This window comes from Mesocricetus auratus, unplaced genomic scaffold, assembly GCF_017639785.1.
Source record: "Mesocricetus auratus isolate SY011 unplaced genomic scaffold, BCM_Maur_2.0 Super-Scaffold_100006, whole genome shotgun sequence".
NCBI lineage: Eukaryota > Metazoa > Chordata > Mammalia > Rodentia > Cricetidae > Mesocricetus > Mesocricetus auratus.
Window position 1 is genome coordinate 4,114,144 of NW_024429190.1, and position 26,305 is coordinate 4,140,448.

Genomic DNA, 26,305 nt, shown 5'->3' on the forward strand with positions numbered 1-26,305 from the left:
CTAGAGACCTATGCTAATCAGTATGGAACACAGGAGAAAAAACCCAGGCCCCCAAATCATATATTCAGGGCAACATTTCCAGTGCAGGAGACTGTAAGCTTTTTGGAATTACCTGTCCTCCATTAGCCTTGAACATGTTGAGGTTGGAGATTGTATGTATCATTGGATCTATTGTAAATTCAGCAGCTTCTTACTGATTAATTGAAGAAGAGAATAAAATAATAGCTTGTTCCAAAGTCTCACTGTATTTGAAGACATGGTTAGGAAGCAGGACATACTTGATCATCTCTGTCATCCTAGTACTCAGGACGATGCAGGAGGATAACAGTGAACTCACATGTACTGAGTTCCAGGCTATCCAAGCTACAGAGGGCAACCCCAATCTCAAAACAAAACATAAGAAAAGATATAAATATTAAGATGCATGGGCTAGAAAATAATGTAAGTAAGCAAACCTACAGTGTTGAATAATCACAATTAATGAATGGGTTATGTTAAGCCTAGAGGAAGAAGTCTGTGGCCAAAAGGCTTTATGACTTTCAATGTTAGCAGCAACAACTTCATTGGAAAACAGAATAGCTGCCAAACGCCAAACAGTCTTGCCTACAAATATCCCACTAATTGGGTACAAAGCAAGCTGCAACTCCAGGGTGCCTGGCTCACCACACCACCAATGCCTTGTAGGCCTCAGAATTTAGAATACTGAACCATAGTTGATATTTGCAAAAACTTTGCAAGGTTTGTTGTTAGTTTATTTGAAAACATGCTGGTGGTAATTTACAAACTCAATGTGAGCCAACCATCTAACAAGGATTCTTTATATTACTAATGTGGTACAACAAAGCCTCAAAACTAGAATTTTCATCACCCTTAAGTGTGCATTAGTGAGGCTTGGCAGGCAAGAGTGTGCGCTGCTTTTACAGAGAACCCACAATCAATTTCTAGCACCTGCATCAGGCCCTAAGCTAACACTCCAGTTCCAGGAGATGCCATGCCCTCTTCTGGCTCCCTCATGCACCTTCATGAGCATGATGCAGATAGAGACAAACAGGCATACACATAAAAATAGAAGATAATAGATCTTTGTAACTTTGTACAAAATTGAGATATGTGTGCCTTGTGCAGATCTCTCAGAGTGCTTCATATTCTATAGGTGTACTTTATAACTACTTCATCTCTCCCTTCCTCTATTCCCTACACCCCGGACAACCACTATCCTACTTTCCGTGATTTAGAGTTTAACTCTTATATATGTAAATGGAATCAGGCATTGTCTTTTTATGACTGACATATTTCACTTAACAGAATCTTCCAAAGGTTTACCAATAGTTTAACATGCTTTATAGTTTCTTATTTCTTAAGTCTGAATGTACTTTTCATAAGACATTAAATAATCATCAGAAATTTAGGTTGCACATGACTCAGCTCTTTGGAACAGTGATACAATCAATGTGAATATACACATATTTATTTGAAATCCTGCTTCAGTTTTATTTTTGGTTTTAAATGTATGCACAAATATAAGATCATGGATTATATAGTAATTTTATTTTAATTATTTGAGGATTTACCATTCATTTTTCATAATTGTTGCATTGTTTTCATATTAATATTTATTATTCTTGAGAATTTTGTACATGTACACAATGAAACATTATCACTTATTTTCCCATTTCCATCCTTTAGCTCCCCTCACCCAACATGGCCTGCTCCCAACCTCGTGTTTTGTTTTGTTGATAACCTGCTAAGTCCAATTAGTGCTGTCCATATGTGCATGGGCGTAGGGCCATCCACTGGGGCATGGGAAACCTACCAGTGACCATACATTATAAATGAAGATTTTTTTCTTCCTTCAAGCAGCTGACAACTGCCAGTAACATCTGAGTAAGGCATGGGACTTAGAGAGCACTTCTCCTGCCAGTTCCCAAATTTTAGTTTTACTGATCCTGTGACCATGTGCAAGTCTTGTGAATGTAGCCATGGCTGGTGGGAGCTCCTGAGTATGACGGACTTGTTGAGTCCAGAAGCTTGCATTTCATAGCACTCCTCTCTATCCTTCAGGTCTTATACTCTTATATTCTGCCCCTTCTTCCTTGATGTTCCCTGTGCCTTGGGGATGATGCAGGGAAGGGGTAGGTTGAGAAATATGTTGCATACAGAACAGAGAACTCAGTAATCTCTCCTTAGTACTTTGACTGTCTATACCACTAAGCCATTGACTATTTCCCCCTGGAAAAATAAAATTAAAAAGGTTCTCTGACCAAGGTTGAAGTTCAGAGCAACTCAGGTCTATTAGTGTCTTATAGTAGGGTTTCTATTGTTGGCTTAAAACACCATGACCAAAGAAGTCTTTTTTTCCCCATTTTCTCCTACTCTGTATTCCATATGTATATTCTACAGTTCTTTCTATGTTTTTACACTGGCAGACATGCAGATTGTCTATGTATATTGGTTCTTTTTAGTAACATGAGAGAACCAATGTCCCTTCAGCTCACCTATATCCATTCCTCAGCATATGTACCCTGAATGGAAATATCTGGGTCATGTGGTTACTATTTCATGGGCCTTCATGCTCTTTCTTGGGAATGACAACTAACTCAAGTTCCTTCTAATAGCAAGCAGCACTTCTTTTTTTCTATATCCTCCCCAACGTCTGTTATCATCTTTATAAGTAATCACCATTATAACAGGTGTTGTGAGGTATTGTGTTTTTAATTGTTGTTTCCATGGAGATTTGAGTTGTTGACCAGTTTTCATATATCTGTTCCTATATGAAACAAAAACCTGGTTTTGTTTGTTTAAAGTAGGGTTTCACACTGCAACTCAGGCTGGTCTAGAACTTACTGTGTATCCCTATTTGTCATCAGACTTGTAGCAATCCTGCTTTTGCCTACTGAACAGTAGGATTAAAGATTTGAGTCACCACACCTGGCTTCTATTGATTGTGTTCTATTGACTGTGTTCAGGCCCTTTGGCCTTTGTTTAATTGAGTTACTTATGTATTATTGTTTGAGTTCCTTATATAGTTTGTATGTTGTCCCTGCATTGAAGCATTTCGCCCAACCAATTTCTTTTCTCTTGTTCTTCATTTTTGGCTTGCTCTATAGAAGCCCTTTAGTTTGATCCAATCACATTTGTTTCTTTTTTCCTTTAAAATTTTATAATTTTAACCAAGGACAGCAAAAATATAAAGCATTAATGATAACGAATTGAGTAAGACTCAAATAAATGAAGAGATTCATTGTTTATATATTAAAAATATTAGTGTTATTAATACATACATAACACTCAACAAAATCTACAGTCCAGTCAAAATTCAAAAGTTTTTTTTCATAAAGACAGAAGAAGCAATCCTAGAATTCACATGTAACTGCTAAAAGACCCCAAGTAAATCAACCCCCTTGAGCAAAAGCCAATGAAACAAACATAGCCAAAGACATTACATTCCATGATTTCAAAATACAGTATAGTATGCTGTACAGCCACTATAGTCAAAGCAGCAATGGATCACATAAAAATAGATAGAGGGGCGAATGAAGTAGGTCAGAAATATCAGAAATAATGCTCACTGCTTTACAGTCACCTGACTGTCTGAAAAGCCAGCAATGGCACTCAATGAGTAAGAGCTTCTTCAATAAATTGTGTTGGGAGAAATGGACATTCATATATAGAAGAATGAAATTGAACTTTTATCTCATCCTTTTCACAAAAATTAGCTCAAAATGGACTTAAGAACCTTAAAGTAAGACCTGAATTATAAAACTGTATGAAGAAAATATTCAAAGAAAGCTCAGTGACATTAGTCTGGCATTTATTGTTGGTTAGATCTATTTTTATCAGACAGTTTTGCCAGAGAGCTCTTGGTTGTCATTCTATTTTCCCTCACAACTTCAGATATATCATGCCATCACTTCTGGTCTACACATGTCTTCTGAGACAGAGGTTACAATCTCATGATCTGTTCATGTGGAGCACTTAGCAGTCTCCTCTAGCTGCTTTGAACTGATTCTCTTTGCCTGTGACTTTCAATGATTTCCTTACCAGGTGTCTTTTAACTGGTCCTCTTTGGGCTCATTTCAGTTTGAATCCTTTTATCTACCTGAACTTTTATGTAGAGTGATTTTTGATTGTTGTTTCTCCAAATAAGCTCTATCATTTTCCCTTCTCCTTCTGGGACTTCTATAATGCTCCCTGTAATGTTGTCTCAGAGAGAGTCCTCATCTTCCTTCTTTCTTAGGAAGTCTTCTGACTCAGTAATTTCTAGTGGCATGCTGTTAAGTTTGCAGAATCTCTCTTTGTTTGATTAGGTTTGCTGGGTGTTTACTCAAAGTCACTTTTTAAGCATTGTTGTATTCTCTGGCTGCAGGCAGAACTCTCTCTCTCTCTCTCTCTGTCTCTCTCTCTCTGTCTCTCTCTCCAAGCTTTTGTCTTTGTGTTGATCTTTTAACTTGCTCATATAGTTTTCTTTATGTTGCTTACTCATGTATCTGTTCTCTTATAATTCATCAAACTCTACTAAGATAATTACTTGTAATTTTTTTCAGGTCATCAACTCCATTTCTTTGGGATTGCTTTCTAGATAATCAAATTGTTACTTTTCTCAGGACACATTTTTTCTGGCTTTTTAATTTAGTTTTATTATTATTGTAAACTGTATAAAGACAAAAAACAAAAACAACAACAAAAAATGTTCATTCCCCATGCTTTACAGCATAGCATTTTATGAGTCCTTCAGGGTAGTAAGTCCATCTACAGATCTTGGAACGACTCAAGCTTTGCCAGTGTTTGTATCTTCTGTATTCCCAGATAGAATGTTTGTGAATTTTTTTCAAGTAACTTATAATTTCTTCCTCCCTCTGGTGTTTGTCTGTGGTAGTGCAGATCTCTGACATTGTGGCTAGTCGCTAGGCTCCCGTGGTCTTCATATCTTCCTCAAGAAACTTAAGAGTGTTCTAGAAATATAGTTTGTAATAACCAAGACAAACAATCTTAATATTCAACTAAAGGCAAAAGGCCTTAGTTCCATATGGCTTATCTGTCCAGCTGAGTAGCAATTACTTAAGAAAATGCTGGAGATTTTTACATCCAAGATAAGAGGATCGAGGGAGAGGGGAAGAGAGACTATGAACATAAAAATAGCAGGTACCAGAAATGTCACTTCTTCCCATGCTCCCGTGATCGGATGAGATCGGTTGTGTTCAGGGTGGTATGGCTGTAGACGATGCTCCCAGTCAGCTGTGACCAATGCCTTTCACTCATGCAAGCCTATATAGAGAGCCAAAGTAGTACATACCCTCCCCACTCTTCTCATTCCCCCAAGGGACAATCTGTAAGTTGGTGCTTACTCCTGATTGTGCCACGCTGTACCAGCCTCCATTGGTGATAATGCCAGGCTCTGAGCTCTGAAGCAACCAGCCTTTAAATTAACCCCTACCATCTGCCTACATCCAAATAACAGAAGCTCCCTAAGAACTCTCCTGTCACTTGGAACACAACCAGTCCCTGCCTAGGCAAACCTTAAAATCTGGAGAGTGGCCTTAGGATTCCACCATCTTCCTTCCAAGGGAGACCTGAGCTGTGCTGGCTTGGGGGAAGGAATGAGGTACTTGAAATGAATTGGTTTTCTCATTCATGTTCATGCTCCTGCTTGAGTACTCTGGGTGTTGCGACATTATAGCTGTTCACAGGGATTCTCATCAAGGCTTTGCATACTTCAGAAGGATGCTAAGACATTGCTTGTATAAAACAAGGCCCAGGGCTTCATATCCCTCCATCTTACTGTTGCAGAGAATTTTTAAATTGGGATAAGTAATTTTGGACTCTGTTGTTTTTACTCTGAATGTTTCATCTTTGCTTGAGAAATCAAAATAAACAGACTTAATGAAAATTCAGAAGAAGAAAGAAAGAGATAAATGTTGGGAAAAGAAAAGAGAGTGTTCGGAGAAATGCAGTTTGTAATAACCAAGACAAACATTCTTAATATTCAACTAAAGGCAAAGGCCTTAGTTCCATATGGCTCATATGTCCAGCTGAATAACAATCACTTAAGAAAATACTTGAAATTTTACATATAAGATAAAGATGATGGAAGGAGGGGAAGAAAGAATATGAACATAAAAATAACAAGCATGTGAGAGTATAGATTTATTAAGTTGCTTGTGATTGTTTGATTATATGTATGAAACCATCAGTTTCAGCACCTCAAATATATGCAATGTTTACTTATCAACTGTAAATAAACTTGAAAATAAATGAAAATGTGGCTTATAAAGCATATTAATGTTTCTCCTTTTGAAACCCCATTAAAATGAATAAAAATTAATTTTCAAATAATTTTAAATAATGGGGAGTGAAACAATGTCAGTTCTCAGAAGGCACTGTGATAAATGCCTAGCAAAATTGACTCCTAGGGATAGGGCAGGCATCAGGCAGGACCAGAACCCCACAAGGCTACAGAATCAGGGGCGGACTCCACTGCACCCAAGAGTACAGAGTCAGCTGATGACTGAGGAGAAACACCACATGACCCTTCCTTCCAGGCAGCCATGCTCCCAACTTCAGAAGGGTGACTCCAGACATCAGTCATGGCTCAGTCAGAGCTCCACATGTTGCAAGGGGGGCTTGGGACCATCTCATGCTGTTCCACTTTGTATCCCAAGAGGCCACCTTTAGGAAGGACAGCTGAGAATCCTTCTGTATGCGGAGGGCTGGCATAGGAGAGGATCCTGCACAGGTGGCTATGTAGAGCTAACCAGATTTCAACCATACTTTCCAGGGAATCTTGTAAATGTGTGAAGAGACTCTACCCTCGAAAACAATATGTTGTAAGCAGTCGGCCAGTGAGCACAGATATTTGAAGATGGGTTTCAATGAAATTATCAGAGACAGACAGAGGCGGGAGAGGCAAGAGAGGGAGGAATACGTAGAGAGAGTAGTTAAAATTAATGAAAATAAAAATGCTATATATGTACTGCTGTCAAGAAGAAAATGTAAGAAGCTGTGCCCAAGAAAGAAGAGCACAGTGGTGATTTTGAAATAAGTAGCAATCTTGGAAATTAAATATGCTATAGCCTACTTTAACACTCAAAAGAGCTGGGCAATAAAATGAAGGAAATTTCCAAGAAAGAGGCAAGGGCTCTAGAGGAAAAAAATAGGCAATTGCTTTTGTGATCCTCCATACTCAACTGACTGAAATTCAGAGGGGAAAATTAAAGTAAGAAAAAGGTGAAAGGTACCACAAGAAAATTCTGCAGGCATCAGGAATATAAACGCCTCAGGAGAGGTTGAAAAGAGCATGGGATATCTGGGTGCCCCTCCAGGTCAGCAGCAGGAAGGCCAAAGGAGGCGGGAGACCGAGCCTCATTGGGGTTTGCATCCCATGGGCACAGGGGCAGTCTGGTGTTGGGCAGGCCTGCATGTTTCCAGGATTTTGTAATTGCCTATTTCTCCTCTGTATCTGTGTATAGTGTAATAGGGTACAGACATTTTTAGTTTCCAAATCTCAAAAAGTCTTCACATATAGTTTGTTCCATAAGAGGGGATCAACAGAGTAAAAAAACGTTAATTTCCTCGAAGTTCAGCTAGGAAAGAGATTTAGGTAGCAAGCCAGTTACGTCCAGCAGGAGGCAGGAAGACAGGGTGAAGCTTCATCTTCAGAGCTGGGCCCAGGGTAACTTAAGAACTGCTTGTTTTCTGTTAAAGAATTGCAGACCACAGTTGACTTCAGGTAACAGAAACTGAACCTGTTGTTAAGGAGGGAGTACTGAGCCGTTAGATAGTGGGTGATGATTGAAATCTCAGGCTGCAGTTTCAGGGCCATAGTGTAGAAGAAGAATCAGCCCATCCCTGTGTATGTAAGAACTAAGTTCCCATGTCATGGAGCAGAAAAAGAACTCTAGCATGCACAAATCAAAACAGCATAGGTGCCTTTACTTGGTGCTGAAATAGTGAATTCTAAAGCAGGTGTTTTCTTTGGGTGCTGCTGGAAGAGTAGAGGTGGTGATTAAGACTCCCTAGCAACTAAGACTAGAAGGGCTGTTTGACTTTTATGCAAAAATATCAAGGAACATTGAAAATATATGAGATTATTGTGATACATTACATGCATGCATCATGAATCACTTTACAGGGGGAAAACTAGAGATTAGAAAAAGATATGCCAACTGTTAGTATTTTATGTGAACAAAATGAGTTTTCTATCTTTTATTTCCATATACATTTTAAACTTTTTGCAATAAAAGTGCATTACTGATAAAGTTTATAAATGTTTTACAGATAGGCATACCTCTAGTAAAGAAGAGAGGGTTATTTCTTTGTAGTATGGTCCTGCACAGATACTATACTCTAGTGCTCATGAAACATGCTTGAATTACTGAATCGTAGAGAACCCAGGGCAGGCCTGAGGTACTAGAGGGTGGCACTGTGCTGAGGCCCCAGCCCTGGAAAGGTCTAGTAATGTTTGTACAGTACTTGGTTATGAACAGCTGAAGACAGAAAAGAGTGAAGCCCTCCTCTGCACCTAAGCCCTTCCTTTTCAGTGAATTCCAGTCCATTGAGAGTGAACTAATGAAACTTCGACTGCAAGGAGGAAGGGAAGAGAACCCAGTCCTTCAGGAGCAAAGAAACATGTGCTACTTTCAGCTATGAAAGCTTGCCCAAGCTGGTGATAGAGAGCGTTAGAATTTGTTGTCATCATCTCTGATCCAGAGCTGGATTTCTGTCTGGATAGGAGACTGATAACACAAATCTTGGTCTAAGGGCCCTATACAGAGATATTTCCCTGTGGGTCTAGATGCAGAGTGGGCATAATGTGACCCCTGCTGATCCTGGGGTGTCTACAACCAAGAGGCAGAAAAGGACCTGAGCCTTGAGGCATACTGCCTTCTCCTATCCTAGAATGAATAAGTTATCTCTGGTGCTTTAGGAAAGACAAGGGGTCATTTTCTCTTGCATACTCTGGGGCAGTTTAGCATTAGAAAATGCCTAGAAAATAGGCACTGCTTGCACAAAATGTAGAGCTAGGAAGTTTGGAAGCATCACTCTGCTGCCTCAGGTCCACGCCAGGTATTCTAGGCCTCTTGTACCTGCTTGAGAGACATAGACCTGGACAGGCAATGTGACACAGCTGTCCTTTCATGACCACGCCACACACAGCCTGCCCCTGAAGGGCATGTGTTCTGCATGTGTAGTGCCTCATACAGACCAACTAATCCTTGCCATCCTCTATTGTGCTGCCTAGAACTCACTCAGCTCACAGGCTGACCTGCAGAGGAAGAAGCGGCGGGCACCAGCCCCTCCTCCCCTGCAGCCACCACCACCAAGTCCTGTGGCCCCCAACTGCACCGAGGACAAGGAGGAGAACAGGAAGAGCGCAGTGGGTGAGTGAGTCCGCTCTGCTGTGTGCATGTCTCTGGGATGCCTGCTTTAACACAAGACTTTAGCACCCTTGCTAACCCTGGCAGTGGACTTCTTGTTAAGTACATTAACCCGGAAAGCATGCATGCTGAAGAAAGAAAGTCTAGAGATATTAGCTCCTAATTCCCTTACTGTCTTATTCATGCCGAGGATGGTGGGAAGGGTGGCTTGTGGTTAGAGAACCCAGAACTCCACAAGAAAGTGATGAATGGAGCTCCAGGTGTGAGTGGCTATGGCAGGTGTCTCTGGAGGATGTCTGTAGGGGCTGTCTGAAAAGTGTTTGTCATTTGGAAAACACCTTAGTCCCCTTATGGTGTATATTGGCTGTGTATTTTTAATTTAAATGTCTGAAATTCGTCAAAATCTGAAACTGTTTGAGCATGAACATGATGCCACAGATGGAAAATCCTGTACCATGGTTCTTGGTTTCATGAACATGAAATTACCTTCAGATTCTATATATAAGGTATATATGAATTATAAATGAATTTCATATTTAGATTTGAGTTCCATCCCCAAGATACCTCATCATGTATATGCAAATATTCAGAAAAATCTGAAATCCAAAACACATCTGGTTGTGAGCATTTAGGTATCAGTCGGTGAGTTCCTATTTGAAAACAATCCCCATTATATACTCTCTATGCATTTAGCAAAGCCCCCACATTGAGAGTAAGCACACAAAAGAACTAGGCTGGAGTCCCGACACCTGTAAGCCAGGAATAACGTGTGAGCCATTACCTCATGTGCTGGAGATCGTGGGATGAGATGCTAAGGACTGGACTGCCCAGGCCCATGAACCTTAGGAGGCTCACTGTATTTTAAATTTTTTCAGTATCTGCTATTGCATTGTAGTAGGAATACAACTAGCCCTTGCAAAGTGGAGATCCGAACATTGTAGTGTCTGATTCACTTGTTCCCGTGACTGAGACTCCCATGATGAAAAGTGCATCAGAGCCCTGGCCAAAGCCATGAGGCAACCGTGCCTATTCACTGACTCAGGCAACCTGTTGATTCTCCATTGACAATGGGTCTGTGGCCCCCAAAGGGACAGTGTTCCCAAAGATACGTTCTGAAATTCTAGTAGGGATGAACTGGCTGTTTGTCGGCATTTTTCACTTTAGTTAGTACTTTACGTTTAAGGCCTGGCATTTCATAGCCTGAGAATCAATTATCCTAAGAAGTAATAACCTGTATTTTATGTCAGTTCATCTCATTTCCCAGAGGAATATAATATCAGAATAAAAGTAAGGGCTGGAGATACAGCTTGGAGTTAAAGGCTACTACAACCAACACCCTGTGTTTGATTCTTGAAACCCACATGTAAAAGGAGAAAACTCTCACAGGTTGTCTTCTAATATTCACATACCACTCATGTGTGTGTGCGTGTGTGTGTGTGTGTGTGTGTGTGTGTGAGAGAGAGAGAGAGAGAGAGAGAGAGAGGGAGAGGGAGAGGGAGAGGGAGAGAGAGAGAGAGAGAGAGAGAGAGGGAGAGGAAGGAAGGAAGGAAGGAAGGAAGGAAGGAAGGAAGGAAGGAAGGAAGGAAGGAAGGAAGGATGAATAACATGGGCCCATGCTGGACACAAGATCAGCCAGTGCCCATAGATGCCAGCATAGATGTGAGGTAGATGTCAGAACTGAAAGCTGTGCTAACACCCCTTCAGTGTAGTACAAAGGGAAGTTTTAGATAGTGGCAGTTTGCCACACTTCCTTCTTTCTGGTATGTAACTTGCTTGTGGATACAAGAAATCCAGAATCCCTTTCTTCCTAAAAGTCCCCTTTGATGGTAAGAACTGGTAGACAAGGTCTTGTCAGCAATGAAAGCTGAGTTTCTCTCCCATTCAGAAGAATCCATGAAGTAAGAGGATAGCTACAGCACCCCACAAAACTCAGCAGCAAAATCTAGGTATCAGACTAGAGGAGAGAGAGAAGATCCTACACACACACACACACACACACACACACACACACACACTTGCTGTATGTGTACATACATACACACTTGTACACAAAGTTGATGATTTTTCTACTTAGACATCTAGATTTTTAAAAGGAAGATTTATTTTTGGAACTTAAAGCAAAATAATATTGTAGTTACTTGCCTTTGGGTCAAGGGCCTAATTTATTGGCAGCCCATAAATAAATCTTGGGATGGGAAGCATCCTTCCAGTGTGCCTTGCTCCCACAGAGTAACCTCATGTGTGCTCCTTCCCACGTGAGGCTGCTCGCCAGGGACACCAACAGCACCACACAGACTGATTTGCACTTGCGGGAAGAAATGATTTTAGCATGAGGAAGTTAGTCTTTTCCCACATCTAGAGAACCATATCCAAGAAAGGAATAAATGAGTGTATGTCTTAAAGGTTAGGCTCTCCCTCAACATTTTAGTTATTTGGTGAAGAGCACAAACCATATGCTATATTGCTAGAAGATTCTAAACTGTACAATTTGAAGAAAGTATTTTTAAAAACACAATAATAAACATGAATTATGACATGGAAATTTATGTCATTTATGAACTTAAACATTGGCTCTCACAAAATCATTAGTATAAGATATCTATTTTCACATAAGATTATAAATGTATCCCCAACATGTTGGAAATAGACTGGGGCTTCTTTGAATCTTGATAAAAAAGTGCATATCTCTTTCTTGCTACCTGCAACTTTTCCTACAACTTCAAAAGACAATTTGGCCAGGCGGTGGTGGCGCACGCCTTTAATCCCAGCACTCGGGAGGCAGAGGCAGGCGGATCTCTGTGAGTTCGAGGCTAGGCTGGACCGAAAGCCTCCAAAACAATACAGAGAAACCCTGTCTCATAAAACCAAAAAAAAAAAAAAGAAAAAAGAAAAAAAAGACAATTTGAAGACTTTGGTCCCAAAAATGTGAAAGAAGTTAATAGTCAGGTGGCTCAAAAGAGATAACATAATCCATATCACTGACCTGTCTCTCAGTAGTAAGTGAATGTGATCTGTGAGCCTGGGAAAGGCCAATGTAAGCAATAGTCTTGTTTCAATTGACCATGCTGCCTCCGGAGCTTTCCCTATTTCTTTTGGGGAATTTATAGAATTGTACCTGAAAGAGACAGATAGCTACCAACCAAGCAAATCTTTCCAAATTATAACTAACAGTAGGACACGGTGTTTGTGAAATGTGTAGTCATGGGGATGGTTGCTATGGTGTATTTCCGGGTGAGTGACTTTGATATGGGGTGTGGCTGGCTTGATGTAAAGTGAACTGGGATTCGTCGTGGGATATGGCTGGTCTTGTGTAGACTGAGGCTGGATCTGAAATTGAATGTGGCAGCTTTGGAATTTGACTTGGAATCAGATGTGATTTGTTTAGTGTTAGAGTTGGTGTAGGGCGTGACCACTTTGGTATAAAATTTGATGTTGTGTGTGTCTGCTTTGTTGTTGGATTTGGTGTTGCAGATGGCTGGTTTGGGGCAGAGTGGTACAAGCTATGATGTTGAGGGTGACTGGTTTTGTGTCTGGTGAGCAATAGCAATGTGCCCTTGGTTAGAAGACAGGACATCCTTTGGTTTAACCTTTGAATCCTTCCTATTGATTCCATGTAGGTGTTGGACGTCAGGTGCCACAAAAGCCTCCCAGAGGCACAGCCCGGGGCCCACCCCAGTTAGTGCTTCCCCCGCCCCCAGCCTACCCTCCTCCTGACACAGAGGTGACAGAGCCTGTCACCTTTCCCGGGGAAGGCGCTGGTTCCGAGACCTCAGAACTGAGACCCAAACGTATGTGCCTCTTGTTTCCATTCCAGCTATGTGTTGACCATCTGTCTTTCTGGTCACTCTTGGTATGAGTCTGTTTCCAGACATTCCCTTATTGCTTTTGGATATCTGTACCTTTCCTTTACAATTTTCTTTCCAAATGCTCAATGCAATGCACCTAGCTTCACAAAGAATGCCCTGTGAATGCCACACAGTGGCCCTTAAGAATGACATGATAAGTCAGTTGTTCCTACTGCTATGAGACTTTAAAGATTTGCTTGTGAGTATACAGTCAGGGAGGAGCTAATGCTCTTGGGTATGGGAGTTTCCTCAGAATGTGTGCTGAGAGCAGCAGCCACCAGCAGAACAACTTTGCCATTCTACTGAGGCTCACTCAGAATGGCTAGGAATGTATATCAGGGCAGTCAGTGTTCAGGAACTGGGATAACAGCCCTTATAAGTCAGCTGTGAACCTCATGGCCTATGGGTAGACATTGTAATGCTTCTCTATAGTAAAAGAAACCAAGAAACCCAAAGAGAAAGCATCTTCTGTCTAGCCACAGCCAGAATTGGAGTTCTATTGTGCCTGTTTCTCACATGCACCATCCTCCCTCACAGTCTCTTGGAATTCTTTTAATAAATGTTAATAAATATGTATAGCATTTATGCCTTGAGATGGACAAGAGCTTTACAAACTATACACGTTTGGAAAGTATCACCTTCATGCTAGGCTTGTGATGGTATCCATGTATTCTAATGGTGCAGTGTCGCTCTGAACTAGCCCAGTTGCCAACATCTGTATAACCGTGCTCTGTAGGAAGCTCCTACTTTCCCACCATTTCATTTAACTTTTTCCTGTCTTTGGAAATGACAATTACCTGTCCACTAACTTATCTCCTTTCGTTAGGCAAAATAATCATGATTCGATTGACCTTTCTCCACGAATAGTTCTTATTCCCTTCAATTATTTTTATCCTCTTTATATTAAGCATGCTTCTTCATGCAAGTGAATTGTTATAAGGTATTTGATAATTAATAATCAACTAGTCCCAGGTGATGGTGGTACACACATTTAATCCAAGTACTTGGGGCAGAGGCAAGTGAATCTCCTTGAGTTCCAGGTCAGCCTGGTCTACAGAACTAGTTCTAGGACAGACAAACCTAAATAGAGAAACCCTGTCTTGAAAGGAAACAAAACAAAGAATCAACTAAGATGCTAGAGAGAAGACTCAATTGTTAAAAGCAATTATTGCTCTTACAGAGGACCCAGGTTCAGTTTCCAGGATCTGTTGGATTTTTCTGACCTCCACGGGCACCAGGCATGCAAATGGTACACACATATGCATGCAAGAAAACTACTAATATGTGCAAAAATAAGTCTTTAAAAAATTCAACTAGACATAAGTCAGTGAAATGCTCGCTATAGTGGTCTCAAGTCATTGTGGCATCTCTGAAGAGAGGGGTATTCTCAGCCCCCTCACACCAAGGCACATGATGATTTCAGAGGCCATGTCTGTGACTATTGTCCTTACAGCATCTCCTGTATGATGTGTGAACAGGAAGAGAGGATGAGCACAATGGAGCTCATGTTGTCAAGAAAGGACACCCACAAGATCTGTAGAGGAGTGGCCTACGAGGCATGGAAGAGCCAGCTGAAGACCTGAAGCCTCTCCCACACTTGCCTTTCTTCAGACCCCCAGATTTTTTGACCCCCAGCAGGCAAGCCAGGGCTTCAGACAGACAGACAGGATTTGGGAGAAGCTTACAGAAGCCCTAATTAGGGCTGGGGGTGGAGCTTCCTCCTTCATTTCCCAACCTGCCCTGACACTTCCTTAGAGGTCTGAAGCATGTGAAGTGAAGCAGTAGGCTTGATTTCTTCTTGCTATGCCGCTCCCTTCTCACCCTATGGTCACTGCCCTCTGCCCTTCAGATTATTTCTCCAAGTGTGGCATTTCATTAACCCTCCACATCATAGATCACCCCCCCACCCACAGAAATGCTCATGAGAGAGGGAAGAATAGGCCAAGCTCGAGGCCCCAGAAACCATCAGAAGAGAGTCAACAAATGCCACTTTGTTCAGTCTTCCTTAGCCCCTGCAATGCAGTCCAGCCCCTTGAAGGTAGCCTGAGGCCACTCCTCCTCTCTCCTGAATGTGTGTGCACCAGAATTTCAGGCATCCATTGCAGAGCTGCCTAATTAGCAGAACTGGTCTGTCTGATGTTTATAACATTGAAAACTGGGATCACCTGCCCATCCAGGCAGACTACAACTTGCCCTCTTTGATTTAGGATTTAAAGAATAGTTAGGGAAAATGAAACCTTTGTATTCTTCTGTTTCTTTCCATAAAGCAGAAACCTAGTTATTCCTGTTACCTGTCTCAAGAAAGGCCAATGTGATGATCATAGAATGTGTCTGATGTTAGTTTGTGTCCATATCATATGCTTCTCATCTGCTCTTGCAATCAGACTTCCGACTGTTTGGGGCTACATGAATGCTCAACAGAGACATTTTCATGCTGGTCCAAGTTCTTATGTGTCTCCTTCTGCTTTCAGTTTTAAAACTTCACTCCTTATAAAGCAATTGTCATTCCCTCAGTGAAAACATACCTTGAATATCTTTGAGGGCCAGGTGGTCCACCAGGAACCTTTGGCTTTAGCATACCCCTTGTGATTTGTGTAACAGATGGATATATCACTCTTGGAAACAGTAAGCTCAACTAACCTTCCTAAGTTTGAGAACATCCCAACAGCTAGTAGATGATGAATCTGTGTGCAGATGTGGGAAGGCAATGGGAAGACAAGAAATAGGTTCTCTGAACTCTGTCCTGTGTTTTAATAGCTCCCATTCTATCTTTCTGTTTCAACCCTTCCTCCCTAGCCTTTGTAAATACTTGATCCATGGCCATGAAATCACGTAAACCTGTAATGGGGACAAATTGAAAGCCAGTGTCTGTGTGTTTGCTCTCAGATTTGGAGTCTAGGGCTCCAGAAGACAGAGAAAGAAGCCATACATTAATGCGTGTGCTTTGCTTTAGGAGCACACCTGTCATAGCCTGTTCTTTAGCTTGATTTAGGTGGTTCCAGCCTAGACCCAGGTTAATATAAGCTCCGTACACCCCAGCTTCTCAGGCACACTGCATTATCTGTGTGCACCCTGCTGTCTAGGAACAAGTCTGCCATCCTTCTAGATGGAGTTTCTCCAGGCATCTCTTTTTGTTTATCCTTTCTTTTCCAGTATTAGAAGTAGCTGGTATATACCTAAGGTAGCTGCTGGAAGCTGTTGTCTTATATTTTTGTTCACCTTACAACTTGCTGCTTGGCATAGCGGAAACTACTCTTCCATTAAACTTCATTAAATTGAGAGTCACTTGAAACTAGAGAGAATTTAGCAACACCATCCTAATTGTACCTTGGGCTATCCTCAGTGAGCCAACATTCTGTAAAAGACCTGTGGCCATTTTACTTAAGAAATATAGAAAGCGCCAGTGGAGTTCAATAGACCAATTTCTGCTTGCTTCTTTTTTTCTTTGGTTAGAGCTAGTCCTTCAAATATGGTGAATACCTCCAGGATGGTCCCTAATAATATCCTCCTTATTAATTTCCTTTCCTGACCCCAGTGATTCCTAATGAAGAGAATGTGTCAAAGTAGTAGGGACTTGTCATTTCCAAATGAGCATAGAGGATGGCTGTGGTTTTAATCTTAGACATCCCTTTACTCCTTCCTTCTGAAGAGACATGGCTGGCATAGGCAAACTCTTTTCAGCAGACCCTTGGATACGGGACTGAAGCCCAATGTCCACTGAGCTCAAAATAAATCCTGCCAGCAGCCCTATTGAGTCAACGTGAAAGAAGACATGTTACCGGCAGAGCCTGCATATGAGGCCCTAGCCATGGTGTATCTCTTGTGGAAGACCTTATGCCACAGTCATCCAACTAAGTATACCTCATTTCCAGGCCTGCCACAAAGCTGTGAAGTAAAAGATGCCATTGTTTTAAGCATCTAAGTGTTGAAGCAGTTTGTTCAGTAGCAGTAGATAACCAACTCAAGTGGCAAGAAAATGAATTATGTCTTCAAGGGCAGGTGTGGCAGAGATGGGTCTAAAATGGTCACCAAAGATCCAGATTTTTTCTGCCCCTTCTCTGTCACCTTTGGGGTGATTTCTTTCTCAGGTCTCCAGCAAGAAGTCTATGGTTCTTTCATGGGTCACATCCAGGCACTAAACTCTGCAGTGGGAGAAGACAGTCTCTCCTAATCCCTCTGTAGGAGGAAGCAAGCACATTGAAGCATTTTTCCATGTCCCTTTGATCACACTGGAGGATGAATTGACCCAATGTTTGGCACAAATGATGTCACCTTAAATGAACCAGGCTCATTGAGACAGAGGGGATGGGATCAGCTCCCCTGGAGGGGTATGGAAGTTGGTGAGCAGCACTGGGGTACTGTGGTTAATATGTGTACACAGCCAGTGATGTGTGCCATGCTTGATAGAAGCCTTCCGTTTGTTAGATGTTGTCTGAGTAAGGTATGCTGTGAGTGCGTGTAAGGAGAAAGTGCTGTCTGTTAGTAAAGGACACATGGAAGAGTAGTCTCAGAGACAGCGCAGCCAAGGACCTGAAAGTCAAATAATCACCAAGGAACAATCCTCTTGAGGAGGAGCAGTGAGTGTCGTGCAAGACAAATCACCTTGACATCTACCTGTATCTCTCCCTTTCTGTTTTTACAAAACAGAGGAAACACTGACAGAAAACGCCTAGCACCAGAATGTAGACATTCTTCCTCATCTGCTCTAGTCTGCCCCATACTTTCAGTTACCATTATCTGAATGAACTGAAAAATTCCAGATATAATTCATACATTTTAAATTGTATATCCCCCTAAACCTTGTGATGAAACGTCACACCATCCAGCTCTATCCTACCGAGGACCTGAATTGCCCCCTTTGTCCCTAGATCCACACTGTTACTGCTGCCTGGTCATTAGTGTCATTTAGTAGTATCAGTATTTTAAGTTTGACTGTCAGGATACTGCAGCACCCATGTCCTAATAATCCTTATTATGCTTAATAATGACCCTAAAGTGGGAGTGGAGTTGTGCTGGAAACTCAGACATGCTTCCTTTAGTGAAAAAGGAAAGGAAATCATATGCTCAAATTGTTAACATCTATGATAAAAAATTAAGTGCAGCATGTATACACACCTATATCTGTGTATAGTTGTATGTACTTCAGTATTCTCTGTTTTCTGGCATCTAGTAATGCCAGAAATGGAGGAGGCCATTGTATGTCTTTTTAGTATCCAAAGACTAAAGTGTCTGTCTTCTGGATAATTGTAGTAGTAAGAAAATAGAAAATAATGTTGGCAAAGGTGTGTATTGAACTCATAAATCCTAAGAATGTTGAGTGTCGTTTAAAATCACTTCCTGCTTTAGAAAACATTCCTTCATGTTCCTAAGTTAACTATAATCAAGACACGCCCTTTTAAAAGCCAACAGAAGGTACATGTGAAGCTATACATAGAGTTAAGGTTCCTTTTCTATGAGATTTGCAGTCAGCTCCTTCATGTCAAAACGTCTTACAGATTACACATGGATGGATACCACAGGAAGAAAAGTGATTAAGCTCTATGGCCTCCCAAAGCCTTGTGTTACCAAGTTCATCTCCAACATGACTATGTGTGAATGGTTCTTAACAATCATAGGAGCAGGGGACTAATAGGTCTCTGCTCTGTATCCTTTAATCTTGTTCATATTAATAAGTTTTCATATTTCGATATCTCCTTACACTACTTACATATGCAAGCATTTGTATGCATGTCTAAACCAATAATTGTGTGTGCATTTGGATTTTGCCTCATAGCTTTCTAACCAGCTTCCTTTCTGCTGGCATTTGCATCTGCTCTCTGAATCACTTTTGTGGAATTATCCCATGAGTTGCACTGAATTGTTTGTTTTCAGGATTTACAGTACAATCATAATTGGGCTATTAATGGCTCATCAATTACAAATTCCAGTAAGAAGACCCTGGGGATTTACAGATAGAACACATGGAGCTCATACTGAAACATTGCTTTAATTTTTTCAGTAAATTATCCAGTGACTATCATTTTTTATACATTTTCTTGTGCACAGCTTGAGGAAATAAGTCTTTCTCTGGATGTGCATTTATAAGAGAATTGGCAAAGAATTGTAATGGCATAGAAAAAAATGAGGTCATTTTCTCCTGCTCTCAGCAGTAGCAGTCATGACCCATGATCATCTTATTTCTAGTGTTTGGACTTTAAATTGTGATCATTTCTGGGTCTTTTGGTTAAGATCATGTATAGAATCCTCTTTTAAATTTGAATAGAGCCCTGTTCTAAAGCACATTATGGAAATTCTAAATGCCAGGGAGGTAGGGGTGTGGTCAGAGAAAAGAATTACCATTTTGAATTTAAAGCTGGTAATTTGAATTTGATCAATGCAAAATTCACACTAATAATTCACACTCCAGGCAAGTGACTCAGCAGAAGAGCTAAGAGTGGAGAGATTTGGAGTACACTATGATAGCTTGCAGATGCCTGCCTGTAACCTAGCTGCACTAGGTTGGAAGCAGATGCTCACAAAGGGCTGCTGGCTGGTGACAGCTGCTGCTGCTGAACAGAGAGCCTGAAACTGCTGAGATGAAGCAAGGCTTTAGTAGACGCCTTTAAATTGGGGCCCATGCTCCTAAGTCATCTACCCTCTTGTTCTAAAACCCAGCCCCGCCCTCTACTAAATACTTCTGCTTTTTAAAAACAAACCATTTAATTGCAGTGCTTCTTAAGTCCACAGGTGGGTGGACGTCAAGAGCCAGCCAACTCAGGCATGCTCACTTACGTTTTTCTCCTATTGATTTCTTACTTTCCTGATCATGGCAAGGGAACTGTCTGCACAGCTGCTCCCGCTGCCATGGGAAAAGGCAGAGCATCCAGGAAAACAGGAAATAGATCATGAGAGAATAGCCTATTCCATAAGACAGCAGGAAATTATTGACTCTGGGAGCAGTCTGTCCCTGACTAGATTTTCAGCCTGTTATTTTTGTACCTTGAACATTATTATCCTCAGCTAGAACTAATATCGGATGCTTTTAAAGACAGAAGCAAGGGAGGCCACCGTTTGTGTACAGCACCATGGGGAAAAGGGGACCTTAGAAACTTAATTCTTGTTGCTTATTATTTTCAGCACTTTATAAGGTATCATGTCCCTGACTTGAAAGAGAATTAAAGAATTTAGTGGCAATGCAATGGCATGGGACTGTGTCAGCACATGAAAACATATTGTTAAATTTTCAGGAATTTTGTAAGCCAATTGCTAAATAGAATCATTAGTGAAAAGGAAATGTTAAGGGTGATTTTTTCATCTTTTACTAATTCTTTGAGAATTTCATACAGTGGGTTTTGATCATATTCCTCCCCCCAACTCCTCCCAGATCTTCCCCTTTCCCTCCCCACCAAAATTTGTGTCCCCTTTTTGTTGTTTGTTAAACCCACCAAGAAGAGTTTGGGCTGCCCATATAGTCTTAGATCTGTAGCCCTTCATTGGAGTGTAGATAACCTACCATGGGACATAGCTTTAAGAAGACTGACTCTCCATCTCCCAGAAGCTCTTGATTACCAAAAACACCTTAAGTAGGAATCGGACTTTGTGCCCACTTCCACTCTCTCCATGCTGGGATTGGATCTGGCTTGAGCTTGCACAAGATTTGTGCATGCCATCACAACTACTATATGCAACTGTTCTGCTGTGTCTTGCAAACAATTACTTTTTAAATATCCTATGCCTCTGGCTCTTGCTGTTTTTCTATTACCTCTTCTGCAGTGATTCTTGAGTTTTGAAAGGAAACAATATGATTAGGTATCTCATTTAGGGCTGAGAGGATTTAAAGGGAAGAAGGATAAAACATCATGGCATAAAAGGATAGAGGGGAATAATGGACAGGAAGGGATAAATAGGGTGAAGGATGGAAGGACAGGGTAAAGGAGAGAATATAGAGGAGAACAACACAAAAGGTATGTCAGCAAAGTCATAAGAAACCTACTCCTTCTTAGATATCTATAGATGCATATATCTATATAAAGATATCTATATCTATATAAGGACTTTTAAATGTAAATACCCTGTTACAGAGAACTAATGCCACTACCAGACATCACATACTTACAAATAAAAAGCCTAGTTCCAGGTATGGGTTACTATTTTTGGAGTTGTTAGTCAATGTGGTCCCAAAGACCCCAGAAATTACAGGCTGTTTGCCAGTGCTCTTGGTTACCCTCCAGACCTTGATGGTAAGAACCTGTTGTTTCAGATATCACTAATGGGAGTGATAGAACATGAAAATATCAAGCTAGTACATACCTTGAAGCCTCATGTCTACCAGCTAGTTTTCATAGTACCAGAAGGAGAAAAGTAATTATCAATATTGCCCAGCTGTGACCTCTGCAAGCCATGATAAATAACTGACCTAGTGATACATTCAATAGGGTCACAAATATCATGTGAATAATCAACCATTTTCTGGTTGGATTTAAGACCTGCTCCACAAGATGAAATCCATACCTGGCACCATTATTGAAAGCCTATGGCTAGACAGATCCCAGGTTCTAGGGAAGAACCTACTACTATCCCTTTGCTAAAGCAACATGGTATTAAACCAATTCCTAATGACTTACAGTTATACCCATAGATTAGTACATCTCTCAGCCCTAATCAGAGAAGATTCTTTTGGCTGTAAATGGCCATTAAGACAGAGATACACAATTATTCAAGGTACAAAGAATCAAAAACTAAATTATATTTTGGCTGCTATAAATTAAGGAATTTGACAAAAATTATTGAAAGCATTCTATCAGAATCAATTGGTTATATAAAATGTAAGCAAAAGCACTATTACATATTTTATTATCTCTTATAAACACTGTGCTTCCCATCCTTATTTCAACAAAACTTACAATTATTTATACTTTTGCTTCTATACAGGTGGTTATTACTTACCATCATATAGCTAAAAAGAAACAAGAAATATAAATATAATGGAGAAAAGAAGGACAATTATTTAGGAAACCTAGAGACAAGTTTATCTTTAATTTTTTACAAGTTAATCAAGTACTATGTTGACTCAAGAAATATATTTATGGTTGGGTGTCTCAAATATTTAGTTTGTAGCATGAAATCAAGTTAGGAATACAACTTTATTTAATATGAAGTGTTATGAGAACTTCTTTCTATATTCACATGAATTTAAATCCTTCTAAGAAATAAGGAGTGGGTACCTTGGTTTTTTAAAGAATAGTAAAAAATATATTAAGTACCATTGCTTTCTTTTATCATTTAGAAGTAAATAAGGTGCATGACTGTCTTACTTAGGGTTCCTGTTGCTGTGAAGAGACACCATGACCACAGAACCTCTTATAAGGGAAACATTTAGTTGGAGTGGCTGGCTTAAAGTTTCAGAGGTTCAGACCTTTGTCGTCATGGTTGGCATTATGGCAGCATGCAGGCAGATGGGGTACTGGAGTGGTACCTAAGAGTTCTACATCTTGGAGGCAACAGGAACTATCCTGAGCATAGGACACCTCAAAGGCCACCACCACAGTGACACACTGTCTCCAACAAGGCCATACCCAAACAAAGCCACACCTCCTAATAGTGCCACGCCTTCTGAGATTATGGGGGCAAATTACATTCAAACCACCACAATGATCCTAGCATTCCTGTGTGTCTTAGGGGATCCATGTGCAATCGTGTAAATTCAAAGTCCTTGATTTCATTCCCTAATTATAAGACCTTAAAACTTCAAACTACTTTCCTGTAGTCATCTTTGTATCACAGTTCATTCTTGCCCTGGAGGAAACAGCAGGAATGAGAGGAGCTTAGGATCTTTCAAACATTGTATCGAAGCATGTGCTGACACCTCATGTCTATCTCCAACTCAGTGAACTCTGACCTCTGAATTTATACATAAGCTCTGCCCAGTATCGCCAGCACCAAGCAGGAATATCTGAACTTGAGAACATTATAGAACTATGAAATCTGTTTTTCACTAGTTATAGAGGTAGCTTAGGCAGTTTTTCCCAAGAGGTAGTCCTGATTCTAGATGAAGAGATGAGGAGCTGCTGGGAGTGTCAGAGTCAGTTTTCTTCAGGAATGCATCTCATGAGAGGCTATCCATGTCCTCGAAAGATGGCCTTATACCCAAGTACATACTAGCAGCACTAAGTGAGCCCAGTGGTTCACTTTTTTTAAAGGGATACAGGAAGTTGAGAACAAAAAGTGGTGGGGGATAGGAGAGGAGTGGAAAAGGATGAAATGGGGTGGATGGATTTGGTCAAAACTCATTATATGACTATATGAAATTCTTAAACAATAAAAACTAAAATAAAATATATGAGGTAGGAAATAACTTTTTCCTTCCAACTAATAAGTGTTATTGCTTGTTTTTATTTGGTGAACTGAAAGACCTACAGTGAGTGAAATGATAGTTATAACACTGTTTTCACTGGAGACAGAATTCTACTGCTGGATCAATAGAACCATTTAACAACAGACCTGGAAAAAGACTAAAATAAGCAATGCTGTCACACACCGTTGACATCAGTTGGCCAACACCGCTCTGTGTGCAGTGTTAAGTCTCCAGGGTTGAAGTGCATGGTACCAACGGGCACTTGTTCTGCCAGGACTTTACATTCATTTTGCCATCTATTTCCTCTACAGTTTATTGCTGTGCGTCGTTCCCTACTCATGTCAAGCGCTCCTGACAGACAGGCCTCTTCCTGCCTCAGGCCTTTCCTGGTGTCTCTGCTGTCCTGGCTCTGATGCTGCTGTCATTCTGCATTCTTCCACTTTCAGGACAAAAAAAAAAAGACTCATTTGTACCCCCTTTATTTTCTTTAGAATTTACATATGAATGCAGAGTTGCAAAGATTTGCTTAAGGTTCATATTTCTTTGAAGGCAGTAAAGGCTTTGAAATGTCAATTTTAAGTTGACTTATTTGCATCTCTTACTGTGAAGTACATTACTTTATTTGAACTTATTGTTGATTCATTCTTTTCTTGCTCAATGTTCTTTTCCAGAATTTAATCTCCATTTTCTTCAAAAGTAGATTTTATATATGATTCGTCTGTTATTGTCCATTTGGGCAGATTGGAAATAGTCTATCTACCTTGTAAAACCAAGTGCTAAACACATTTACTCTAACCTCTGGAATTCAGGGCCTAGGATGTACCCCAACCCCATGGGTGTTCATGGGCCCAGCACGCTGGTGTGTCTCCAGTTTTCTTGTTACTCTATCCTCTGACATTTGGCTAGTTCACAAAAGAAAGAAGGGGGCTGTTTCTCCCTTCATCTGTCTGTTCATTACTCATCCATTTTTTCCCAGTAGACATTCATTAAGCACTTATCTGATGGTAGGCATTGTCCTGCTATCCAGAAAATAAGAGTAGATAGCAAACACACAGACACATGGGTTTCATTTAGATGTGGAAGGAAGAAACAGTGGCTCTGTTTGGCACATAGTAGTCCTAAGATTTGTGTAGATGACACAGGTGTTAAAGAATGTAGCAACTATGTCTACAAGGGATATTTTGGATCTCCATTGAGTCCAAGATCCCCCTGCAATCTTGAGGAAACTGATATACTCTGTCCTCATACATCTGTCACTGTCACCTCTGTCATCCCAGACAGAATAGGTAAGTATTGTCATATTTGCAGAAAAGGCAAATGTTCCTTGCTTGCTTTGGTTAGCTTTTATTAGTGAGCAAAGACACATTTGATCTGGTTTTTCATCTTTCTCTCCAAAAGAATCTTAAAAGGTTGTTACTTAGAGTAGTTTTTATTATTCTTGTCTTGATGATCACAATGAAAACATTAGCTAACAAATACAGCAATGATCATAGCAGATGCTGGCATGTGTGATAAAACAAACACAAGCTAGAGCTACATAAACCAATGTGGTGCTATGCACTGGGGAAGAAAGCCAAAAAGGAATTGGAATCATGCACAAGCACACATGCATGCACAGTAGAAAGCACTTTCTCCTTTCTTTTTCTTTTTTATTTTTCCTTTTCCTTTCTTTTATTTTGCATCGAAATAAAGGACTTTTGTCTGATAAGTAGCAGTCATTTGACCTCAAATCATTAAATGGGGAAGTCTAAACAAGAAAAGGTAATGTTTGTAAAATGTTGGGAAAGCATCAGGATTTATGAGCCAGACATTAAAGCTTGTAGAAGATTGTATATAATTACAGCAATAAGCATTTGTGTGAGAAGTAGCTATTATGTTTAAGAAAGATGGCAGCAAAAATTCTCAAGACAAAACATGAGTGCAAATGGGAAGGGTGATACTACTGTTTATGAAATCATTGGTTAAAATATGGCATTAAATAGACTGAAGATGAGTGGAAGTAGATGTCCACACACAGAGCACACAAAGGGAGAGCAGTTCAGTGCATGGCATGTACAACTGAACTGCACAAACTCTACTTACTTGATCACAAAAGTCACATGAACGGGTAGTCCTTGGCAGTCCCCCATTTACCTTTGGACAGAGTACCAAAAAGCCTAATACAACATTATTCATAGCAGTTCAGTTACAGTCAGGCAGATTAGTGTCTGCCATGCATTATACTAAAGTCTTTTTACAAATTAGAAACATGTATTTGCCCCAGAGCATCTGCATTGCAGAAAAGCTCTCCTCTCTGACTTACTCCAGAACCCATCCATGGCTTTGTAGGTCATGCCTTCCCCTGATAAGCCAGCTGGAGGGAAAACATACTGATATCTATTCTCCATAATGTTGTGCATGCTATCTGTAAAAGATGATAGTTCCCATGTCCTGAATGGAGTCCACAAATCAAGCAGACTGGTAACTGTCCTGTCCCCTAGCACATTCATGGAACAAAACGCACCATGGAGAATATGTGTTTCATAGCAAATGCTAAGATAAAAGAAAAGTTAACTGTAATGTTTGTAAAATTATAATTAGCTCAAACCTTCTGTTTCTACCGTAGAGAACATCTATGCAGTAGACATTGGGACACACTGAGTCTATAAACTGCATGGGCTTTCACTCTTGATGTGAAGATGAAATCTTCTCATTTTTACATAGAGCTGCTAATTTTGCAGCTGAAAAAATTTGGAGATGTTTTCCAACTGTTC

General features: G+C 40.5%; 1 protein-coding gene across 6 annotated transcripts in view; it reads left to right on the forward strand.

Annotated features, from left to right (window-relative positions):
• The window catches only part of Cobl (cordon-bleu WH2 repeat protein), a 228,969-nt gene that overhangs the window by 146,653 nt on the left and 56,011 nt on the right, over positions 1 to 26,305 (forward strand). For 4 of the 6 annotated variants that reach the window (XM_013122711.3, XM_013122712.3, XM_005082975.4 and 1 more), the window contains 2 exons: positions 9,239 to 9,377; positions 12,992 to 13,162. In XM_013122711.3, the coding sequence (XP_012978165.1) occupies positions 9,239 to 9,377; positions 12,992 to 13,162 (310 nt within the window). The remainder of the gene's footprint in view (positions 1 to 9,238; positions 9,378 to 12,991; positions 13,163 to 26,305) is intronic. The other 2 variants (XM_013122714.3, XM_013122715.3) reach the window with 1 other exon arrangement.